At 42.1% G+C, this 11,340-nt stretch overlaps 1 protein-coding gene and 1 pseudogene across 1 annotated transcript; both read right to left on the reverse strand.

Moving 5' to 3' along the window:
* Nucleotides 1–289: 289 nt before the first annotated feature.
* plp2b (proteolipid protein 2b) lies at nt 290–7,455 on the reverse strand. Its single transcript, XM_070968413.1, has 5 exons — nt 7,008–7,455; nt 2,410–2,565; nt 2,198–2,296; nt 1,294–1,390; nt 290–1,206 (listed from the first exon to the last, which is right to left on the reverse strand). Exons 1-5 carry the CDS (start codon nt 7,101–7,103, stop codon nt 1,190–1,192), a joined length of 465 nt encoding a protein of 154 aa, XP_070824514.1. The 5' UTR covers nt 7,104–7,455; the 3' UTR covers nt 290–1,189.
* A 978-nt stretch (nt 7,456–8,433) lies between these two features.
* On the reverse strand, nt 8,434–9,455 carry LOC139335306 (tubulin alpha-1C chain-like; annotated as a pseudogene).
* Nucleotides 9,456–11,340: the final 1,885 nt, after the last annotated feature.

An 11,340-nucleotide genomic window follows, 5' to 3' on the forward strand; every position in this document is an offset into this window, starting at 1 on the left:
CAACAGAAGCAACCAAATGAAGTTCCTGTTGAATCACGCAGTTTTTAAACATTAGATCGTGATGTGAACAATACAAGCTACAAAACCATATTTTATTTGTAGTAACAATGGCTTTTATTTCCCAAAGCAAGGCTGCTTTGAATTTGAAATTACAAACTGCAGACTCTTGTAAAGCATGTTAGAAAAAAAAAACAAGGCAAATTTTTACTTGGACAAAAAAACAGCAAATGGAAGAGGAAACCGTTACAGAACGTGTTCAAAGTGTGATATTCACATCATAAATTCTATGTTTTCTGTAGAAATAGATTTTTCATCTGTCTCATAAAAAGAGAACATGTACTCAAAAAAAAACATGAACAAAAACTGCCCTGTACTACTGGTCTGTATAAAATGTCAACAGAGAAATATTCTGCATTTTAAAAATGTGTTACAAATGTAAAAAAAAAAAAAACCTGAGCAAGAAGTAGACAGGTGAAACTGGAGGATGACACTGTAATTAAAAAACTGAACATGTGGTTGATGGTTAATGGACGTCTACAGCTTCTAACCATGCAGACTAAACTCTGACTAATACGGTAAAAACTAAAAATTGCGAGTCAGTGACAGCGGGCCACTTCAAATGTTTAGGATTCAGGAATAAAGGCTGAATAAGATGAAGGGACTGGTTAATCTGAATGAAACTGTAAGGCACTGTAACACACAGGGGGCATCCTAAAGAGCAATGATTTAAACAACAGTGAAGGAAATCAGCTGAGGAACCTCACTGAGATACAGAAAAGCAGAATTATGATGTTAAATAAATCCTAAAAGTCCAAATGTCAGAGTTACTACTTACTACAGCAGTCCATTAACAGTAGATGTATGCATTAGACAAGCTACTGGATGACATCAACCACTGCTTATTATTTACAGTTTTCCCTTTTTTATCAGTGGTACGTTGAGGTTGGAGCAAAGGTTTGTGAGGGGAGCTCCTCGCGGCACCACCTGCTCTGACTACGTCACCCTCCTCCTCAAGCATGGCCCTAAAAAGAAATCTCTCGTCTGCTCGCACCGTGCAGTGGCATTGATTAAACTGTGACCTGTTCGTTTTACTGTCCTTCGTCCTCTCTGATCCTCTCTTCCGTTAACGTCAAATTCCTCTCTGCTCTGCCGCTGCCATCTTGACAGACGTGCGTTCGTCTCGGAGCGTTTAGGCACCAAAGTCGCCTGGAAAAAAGAGAGAAAACATATGAAACAAGGCAGGTTGTTGACATGTTTTAAGCGTGTTATGAAGTAAATATCTGCTGCTCTCACTGGTGGAAGCTGGCGCGTGCTGCCTGTTGCTCCTGATTTGCAGGTAGATGGTGTAGGTGTCATAGGCGAACAGCAGACCAGCGATCAAACCAAATACCTAAGAAATAACAACTCAGGGTCAGAACCTCAACAACAATCAAATTCAGACACAAAACACATCAAAGTTGGTTAATATACATACAAATGTAAGAGAAATGCTTGAAAACAACCGTCATCTACTCATACAAAGCCAAGTGCAAACTGCAAGAAGACACACCGGAGAGTGTTTGAACCACACTGTTGTCATGGTGACTTGAGGGTGAACAACCTACACAGCTGATCTCAGACCAGACTATTCCACTTGGAGAAACCCACAGCTGGAGGAATGACTGCAATATTCAACAGAAGCCTGCAAGAAGTCACTGCGACTCAAATCTGTGTGAGCACATGTGATGCATGCAGTCCTGAACACGTGTGGTCGAGCCATGAAAAGGTTACAGTGGAAAAAAAGAGATGTGAAATCTATCTTTAGGCTGCAGAAATCTCCCTGATGTCAGACATACGGACTGAAAACTGAGGGTAGAGTCTGACGCGTCTCTGAACTGAAGCACCTGTGGATCCTTCGAGAACTTGAGGATTTCTGTTTGAGGTCGAAGTAATGTGTCTGTTATGGCAAACAATCTTGCAGTCTGCACTTGGCTTAAACAGGAAGGAAGCATGAACCACGATTTGAGATGACAATATTACTCAATACTGACTGAGCGCCTTTCCAGAGAGTTTGTGAAACACATGAAATTATTCTAAACCCTCCCCCCGGTTTCAGTTTCCACTCCTACGATACAACTGACTCACAAATAATGCTTAATGGTTGTCACAACACATGCAAACATGTTAACACTTTCAGTTAAACGGCGGTTACACTGACCCCGCCTGCGATGAGAGCGCCGTCTCCGGCCCCTCGAATCACACAGATGAGTGAGGTGATGATGTAAAGGCCAGCGCCAATGGCAGCACGGAAAAAGTCCTGCAGAAAAGAGGGAAGCAGAAGGTGAAACATTGAGCAACTCAGCACATAGTTTGTGCGTCGGCACGCGTGTGTGTGTGTGTTCGCTGTGGTAAGACACGTAGAAGACTCACGGTCCAGAGCCAGTTGACCACTAGGAACTGCTTGTCCATCTCCATCATGAAGATGACGAAGATGATGATGGCGAAGATCATCTCGCAGATGGCCACAGCGGAGTAGCCTCCATAGCGAGAGGCAGCGTAGCAGATGATGATAATGAAGCTGATAGCCTAAGAGCAATAAACAGAAAGATTTTGGCATCAGAGCGGCGAAGATACCCCAGAATCCTTTTGGGTTTTGTCAGAAAGCAAACAGACGCTGCACAAAAACTCCGTCCCCCCGTTAGACCATGCAGGTCAGGTTTGAATGACTTGACTCGTCACGCAGGCGCCCAACAGACAAAGATCTGAGTGCACTCATGGGCCGAGGCCGGCCTGACAGTAAATCACCCCAACAAAGCCGTCATTGTTCTGTGTACTCCAGTCAGTCCATTCAGCATCCACAGAACAACAATCATTTTTACCAAGAAAAAATACTCTGTGCACAAAAACACTGCTCGAGCGAGACGACGGGGTGGATTACCACGCACGCCGTCAAGTAAGACTGGTCCGTCACGCGCTGCCCTCTCCTGACATCTACAGCACGTTTGTTCCATCGTAGTTTTCCATATGAGGGGAAAAAATCAGCGCGCATTCTTCCCAGTCCATTCCACTCAAATGCTGCCAATGTGGAGAAATCATGAACTTCGCCAGCCTACAGCCCTGAACCGGCATCAGACTTCTTTTTTCTCAATGCTGCTATTGTTGCTGCTGTCAAACCGTGTGGGAGGATGCATTCACACGACACATGACAGCTGTGAAAGTGGAAATTTCAAATAGCTTCAAGTCTTTTTTAAGCCTAACCATCGAATTTACATGAAGAAACTGAACAGAATTAATCTCATTGTCCTTTTCCGCTACATAGATACTTGAACATTTAAAATGTGGAGAACTTTCACGGCCACACCTTTCTTTTCTTTGTCCACATGACAATTCAAACACTCAAATCACTACAACGTTAAACAAAAGAAAATCAGATTTTCACATTTGAGAGGATGGAAATATTAAATGTTTGGCATATATGCTTGAAAAATTACTAACAGTTATTAATCAATGTCCTGTTACCTGACCAGTGGTCCATTGATACGGCCAAAAACCACTAAACATTTTATTTTCTGCATCGTCTCTGTGTGTTTAAGCTGATCTGCACGCTCTAATCTCAGAGAAATAACAGAAATGTGTGAATTTACATAAATAAATAAAAATAAATAAATGTGCAGTGTTAGTGCACACGGCAGCATCGCTTGTGTTTGGTTGCAATGATCGTTCATTAAGCACTAATATATTTTTCACTGAACCACAGAAAAATATTTGCAAATAAAAAATTGTGCATCGGACGAATCGACCAATCGTTGCAGTTCTGATAACGCTTTTGCATATCAATACTCACGTTGCACATATTGATGTTTTCCTTTCTGTCCATTTTCTAGTTCTGATATTTACTCCTCTCCGCCTGCATTTGGCTGCTTAAATCTTCTAGAAAAGTTCTAATTAAAAGCAGAATGACACTATAAACTCTGTATTTCCACACACATGATCCACTGAACTGATATCAGGCGTTTATCAGCGCTGCTTCCTTGTGACAAGTCAACTTATTTATTTTTATAACTCTCACTTAACAAACTGGACTCTGTGGCGCGCACTTTAAAAAAAGCACGTCTTGCACATTGCGATGTTTTATTCTCAGACACACACATCTCAGCGGCGAGTGTCAAATCACTGAAGTCTATATGATACACTAATGATGCAACTGACTCGAGACCAGCCCTACATCTGTCACAACTGCTTCCCCTCCCCTCACCCGCAACTGTTACGCAAACGCAGAGCCGGTCGGCCAGATGCATGAGTAGCTCATGTGTTCCTGAGACTGGCACAGCCTGCCTCTGTGGAGTAGCGGGGATGGCCAGGGCCGAGGTCCTGCACAAAAGAGGCTCTATTCAGGCCCGAGCCGGCTGCTCTGAGGGCAGCGGCTACTGAGCGGGCGGCCACACAGAGAAACACCCACGACAAGAGTCCCTCAGAACAAGAAAGGCTGCGAGATGTTGACACCTTTATGTTTTCCACACAGCGGCCGATCTGTTTGCACGGGTCAGCTTTTAAGATCCCAGCCAGGCTCCATTCACATCGGTATAATGAGCTGCTCTTTGAAACTGACTGGAGGGAAGTTGCCGCTTGGCTAATTATAGTCAGCAGCAACATGAGAGCCAAGAGCTAGTTCGTGGTGCAGAGACACACCAAACAGCAACGGTTACCAAGGAAGTCACGTACATTTTGGGGTGGTTTTTAGCACTTGCCGTGGCTCACTGAAGTGTATTCCATGTGTGCTGGGAGGAAAATGGAAAGCGTAGTTCATTTCATCACTCTTATTTCATCACTTTTCACTCATTTACTCAACCGTCAGTCTCCCCGCGACTTTTCTTCCACCCTTTCTGGCTTAAAGCAATGTTCACCTTCATCTTGTCAATATCAAAAGCAGGCTGAAAGTTCATCTGAAAGCATGACTCATCCTGGCTTATCGCGACTGGTTTAACTCTGCCCAATGACAAATTGAAATTTGCACTACATGGGTGTGTGACTGTGATCTGTACGTTGTTCTGCAGCTTCAAGTATGGTCATGCCTCTGACAGCCAGAAGAAAAACATAATGTCTCTACGTGGAAGCTGGCAAAGCGTAGAAACCCTGCTGTCGGTGACAAAAGTCAGCTAAAAAAAAGCCACATTTATTCCTTCAGACTTTTGGTTTATCAGCTGGAAGATGTTGTTCGGGCAATTCATTCTGCAAGTCATTCTGGGAGTTCATTCTTACGCCTGCAGACGGACTCCAGGGAAAGTTGTCAGGTTATATACAATACATTATCTTGTAAATAAGATGACATTACCATCAGAAGAGTGTCAGCTCAATAGGCCAACGATCAATCAGCAGCTTTGATCATGCCGGTTGTTAATCAGTAGATGAGTACACCAGTGGCGTCATGGTCAGCAGATTACCACATACATACACCTAATCACATGACAGAGTTAATCATTTGGCTTTGAGATATTGAATGCTTACGACTGAGTAAAGAGAAGATGAAATCATTTGGTTCATGATCAAAAATAAGAAATCCCATTTCATTGTGAACCTCGGTGACCCAGCCCGCTGGGGTTAAATACCAAATGTCCCATTAGATTGGACATAATAAGCAGTAATGACATTTGCCTTCCTGTTTCACTCCCACAGCTCTCTCCCTGCACTGTAAACTGTCAGACATCCAACATCACAGCTGACTTCCTCTCGAGATTACCAGGCTCCGGTAAAGACGCGAGTGGGAGAGGAAACAAATAGCTACCGAGTGTGTCCACTGAAGCTTGAAGCTATCCTTGAATGGCACACCAGAGATGTGTGCTGAGCAATTCACGCAGCAAACTTCGCACACAGGCTGGAGTTTCCATTACCTCTGAAAAGGAAAAAAAACTTAACAGTGGGTGGACCGCTGACCACCAGCATCTGAGGGCCTGCTTTATAATGAGCTTGCTGAGTTATGAGCCCAGAGCCTTTTCTATCACTGATGAAAAGCGCTTTCCACACTTCAAAAAGCTGGGAAAGCCATAACACAGTAGAGTGGTAACATTTTCAGTACTTTGTAAGCTACTGAGATTTACATAACAATACTCCATTCACGGCGTGCGCCTGGTTTCTGATGAAAACTTCAAAATGCAGAAGTTAGGTGAGGACCCTCCGGTCAAAGCCAGTCACGGGTTAAGAGAACACAACGCTGTGAAATGCAAACAGAGGCGATCAAGTGCAAAACCGTGTAAATAAAAAGGTCTTCCCAGACAGGATGTGGTTATACTCTGCCAGGAAGTGGGACACTTAAAACCACACACCTAACTCACTCATTACTGGACTTCAGCGTAACTCTGCTGCTTCTTTGCAATGTGTAGGTGTGCAGTATTTTCATGCTAACTGGAGCCAGATGTGCAGAAACACCATGTGGAAAACGAGCCTTTATACTAGTAGGAATGTGATATGCATTACATTTACTCTTCACCATACTTGGGCTATTACTTCTCTGCCTACAAATAGTATGCAGCCTGTGGTAATGAGGAGAAAAGGAGATGCCTGACAACACTGGCTGGGTCGAGTTAACCCGTGTGACCTTTCATCTGCCATTAACGCTCAGCATTTGGCTCTTTGGTGCCAAATGAGACAACAGTGGAGCACAAGTGACAGGTGGGAACCCTTAACCTCTGTTCATGATCTCTGAAACCCCCACCACCCCACACCGCATGCCTCTCATTCCCTGACCAGACTGCTCTTCTGAGACAGAGCAGCTTTAAAGAAATTAAAAAAATAAGGCATGCTCCTTTACAGCATTAAGCAGGGATAACTCCTGTATCGAGCCAAGCAAGGAGAAAATCAATAACAACCTAGGCCACATTAACCCACTTTACTATCTATGAAATATTGATTAGTTTCAGACTGCTTAAGCACAGTTTACACAGTATAACCAGTTTGTGAACAGCCATAACCATTCAAAACAGAGCTGTACGGAAGCTAGAAGTTACGTTAGCTACCCGGGTCCGTGAACTTACTATTTCTGCTGCGAGGATAAACCCTTTTGGAGTCTTCACGTAACTTTTCAGCTTGTCCAGGCAGCTACCACCAGCGTTGGTCGTTGTATCAGCCATTCTGTAATAACTCACGTATTATACCGACAGTATGTTGTATTGGAGCCTTATCGGCAGGAACAACGTTTGAATAAACAAAGTTGTCTTGGACGCTTTATGGTTTAGAAAGAACAGTCCCAGTGTTGACGCCGCTCCCGCTAAAGTTAGCTAGCTAACGTAGAAGTTTTCTCCCCCCTCCTAGTCGGATGAATCAACGTCTCCGATGAAAAGTCTCGGTGAAATACAACCTGGTGTGGCTCAGTCACGACTACAGTAGCTCTGTAGAAACTCTACTTGCTGGAGGAGGGAGGGGCGAGCCGAGGAGCTGACAGTGGGGCGTTGGCTTTCACTTTTCTCAAGGGGAGCCGCTGCTGGCACTCCGGCAACCACCGAGCAGAGCTGCCCTCATGCTGCATTCAGGTGCTGCTCGGAAACCCTGGCGTGACCTGTTGCCTAATTGATTCTTTCGTGGTTGAAGCACATTTGCTTCCTGTGATACTGTACTTGAGTACAGTTTTGAATTACTTGAACTTTGCTTGAGTTCTTCATGCTCGTTTATGCGTCTATTCAACTACAGTACAATTCCAAGGCAAATCTTGTGCCTTTTACTCCACTATATTTAATAACTTCCACTGATATGTATTATCATATCAGTAGACTTTATTGATCTCAGGGGGAACTTTACAAGCCACATAAGCTATATAAAGTAGGATAATAAATAAATGCATTTAAATTAGCTACAAATTTACCAGCTGTAATATAAAATTGATATTGATACACATTAATGCATCAACATTTATAATCTGATAATGTAATATGTACTCTTATTAAACGGGCTGTTCTGCAAAATCAGTACCATTACCTTTGGTACTTTAAGTATACATTGATGCTAATACTTGTGTTCTTTTACTTGAATTATTCTTTAAATGCATGAACTTAGCTGCATTTTTATTCTACTGTTTAATGTATTTTATATATAACAATCTTTCATTGAAGTTATTTGCAACACAAAAGAAAAATATCTAATTTATGCTTCAATGATCTCATAAAGAACGTATGCCCACAAAAGCATATTTTATTCAGAAAACCAAATTCTACCAGAAAACAAACTGTGCAGCACACCACCAACTAAGATTTTATTTCCATTGTTTACCTGGACTGTTTTTTTGTTTTCTACATTTCTAATTCCATTGTAATAATTGTTGTAACTACTGAGTGTTGTAGTTATTAAGTTTTGCAATAACACACTTGGATTACTAAAGGATTCTATTCATTGTCTTCGGGCATTATGATGATGTGATTAGAGGAAAAGCAAATCTGTCAAATAGTCATCACAGAATTTGAACTTTCATTATGCAGTGTATTTACCGGCTATCAACGACATACACTGGAAAACAAATACAGCTATTAACCTAAAAGTTGATAGCAGCGAAGCAATCACAGAGGACACAACCTGACTCACCAGCCTGTTCAGGTTGGTGTAAGTGGGACGCTCAATGTCGAGGTTCTTGCAGCAGATATTGTAGATGGCCTCATTGTCAACCATGAAGGAACAGTCACAGTGCTCCAGGGTGGAGTGGGTGGTAAGGACGGAGTTGTAGGGCTCCACCACAGCGGTGGACACCTGTGGAGCTGGGTAGATGGAGAACTGCGGCTTGGAGTTCTTACCATAGTCCACAGACAGACGCTCCATCAGCGGGGAGGTGAAACCAGAGCTGGTGCCACCTCCGAAGCTGTGGAAAACCAGGAAGCCCTGAAGACCAGTGCACTGGTCAGCCTGAGGACAGAGAGGGAGAGACAACGATCACATGTCAGATACAGTTCTGTCTTTTCATCTCATATTCTGGAGCAAAATCTGCTCTGACTGTATGCACCACTTTGCGGATCCTGTCCAGCACCAGGTCGATGATCTCTGTGCCAGTGGTGTAGGTGTAGTTGGTGGCAGCATCGTCCTTCCCAGTGATCAGCTGGTCAGGGGGAACAGCTTGTGATAGGTCCCTGTGTGCACCTCATCTAAGGAAATTACCATAAATTATAGGTGGGTTTGAATAACTGGGGGAAGAATAAAACATAACAATTATATTTTTTCAACAATTCATTTAATTTCATTTTACAGATAACAGTGGGCACTAGGTCCACAAAAACAGCTCTGGTATTGTGCTTTCCAGCTGGAGTCTCACTGGAGAAGGTGTTGAAGGAATCATCTCCTCCTCCAAGAGTCTTATTACTTAGTATCTGTCCGTGTGGCATGATCCCATGTTTGTGACAAAAAAGCTCCCAGCAGGCATTGCCAATCTGGACACCAGCCTGACCCATGTGGATGGAGATACACCCATGCTGGCAGAAAACAAGACAATTTGTAACATTCAGCATTCATTTTCGATATTTATATACCAATTTCATCCATTTCTAATTACATGCTTCAGATTGTGCATCATATGTTTAAGATAGCTCAAAATCTAAGATCATCATCATGACCAAGTCACCTGACACATGCTGTGCGTTTGATCTTATTTTGAGATATAATTTTACAAATATTAAAAACACCTACTAAAGACCGGGTGTACTAATTTAAAAGACGAGCTCGTGTTAAACATGCAAATTAATTATATTGCCCATACAGACCGACGCGCACGGTTAAAAGACTGTATGGCTTCCCCTGACCCAATTTCCATACGTAGCCCACCTAGGTCAAGTGATTCTTTACCTGCCAATCACCAGGTGAGATGATGACATTCACACACACACACACACACACACACACACACACACACACACACACACACACACACACACACACACACACACACACCATGCACAACACATAACACAATTAGCCACAACACACACATTAAAGCAAAGAGAGCAGTGCGGGTTTTACACACTGCATAGTGTGCACACAATGTTCTGTTGCTAGGCAACAGCAGTTTTGGACATCCCTCTGTAGTTGTTGGACTCATCTGTCTGAACATCAATCTGAGCTATGTGCACCCCCAAATCCTCAACAGTCTGCTCTTGATTCAAATCATTTGGAGTCCATGCTCAGTTCTTGTTATATCAAGTTCACTCAGCTTCTGTGTCCCAATATAACCAGTTCACTACATAAAGTAGTCTATGTCATTAGACTACTTTACCTGTATTTTACAGTTTGATTTGATTGCCCAACAACTGCAAAAAGGAAAGGAAATCAACTAAAATTAATTAATGTATGAGCTTAAAATCAGTTTTGGACACCCACTGTCTCTGCACTGCCTTTTGCAGGAGTAATATGCATGACGTCTATCCCTCAAATATTGGTCTTCCTTGTATTATTTATAGTGACAAATCTTTAAAATTGTGAAATGAACTTCCAGATTTAGCAAAAATGTGGAGAGTGACTGATAAACCCATCTAGTTGATACCCTCCCTGACCAGTAGGGGGAGGACTGCAGAGTACTCAATACTAAATTCACAGACTGGTCAAAGTAACATACTGTGACTGCGTAAATCAAGCTTGTTCAGTGTTCATGATGCACATCTTAGTGCATCATGGAATCCCTTCTGGACTGAATCTGAGCATCAAGCATACTTCAAAGCTGTGCAGAGACTATTTGACCAAGAAAAAGGAATCTGGGGTACTGGAACTGATGGACTGTCCAAGTCGAAGTCCGGATTGAATCCTTTTGAACAAATTTAGGATTTGGTGGATTCAAAGGTTGATCACACAAAAGTTTCATCTAAAGCAGGTCTGTGGGAACAGCTAGAAACTATTTGGAACTCAATAACAAAAGAGACTGTCGAAAAGTACATAACAACAATGCCAGCATACAAAATATGAAGTTTTTTGGTTATTATGTGTGAAAAAGGACTATTCAGTTGTTTTCAGTTTGTTATTTGCCAAATAAATAACAATAACATTTTTAGTTTTGAACACATTTTTGAAAGATTTCTAAAATATTTATGTTTTCTCGTTTTTATGACAGGCGGTCTATAGATAGATAGATAGATAGATAGATAGATAGATAGATAGATAGATAGATAGATAGATAGATAGATAGATAGATTGTACATATATTCCCTTTTTCATATTTTTACCTTTTTTTTTAACTTTCTTTGTACACTTGCTGTCTACTGAATGACAATGAAGTTTGTCTAAGTACTTTCTAGGAACTTTTCCATTAAATCTTATTCATGAAACCAATAATTAACGCTTTGAAACATGCAACCAAACAAATGAAAAGACAAGCAACTCCTATGAACAGAAGTACGCATTTTAACC

The sequence above is a fragment of the Chaetodon trifascialis genome, chromosome 8 (genome assembly GCF_039877785.1).
Source record: "Chaetodon trifascialis isolate fChaTrf1 chromosome 8, fChaTrf1.hap1, whole genome shotgun sequence".
NCBI classification, from domain to species: Eukaryota; Metazoa; Chordata; class Actinopteri; order Chaetodontiformes; family Chaetodontidae; genus Chaetodon; species Chaetodon trifascialis.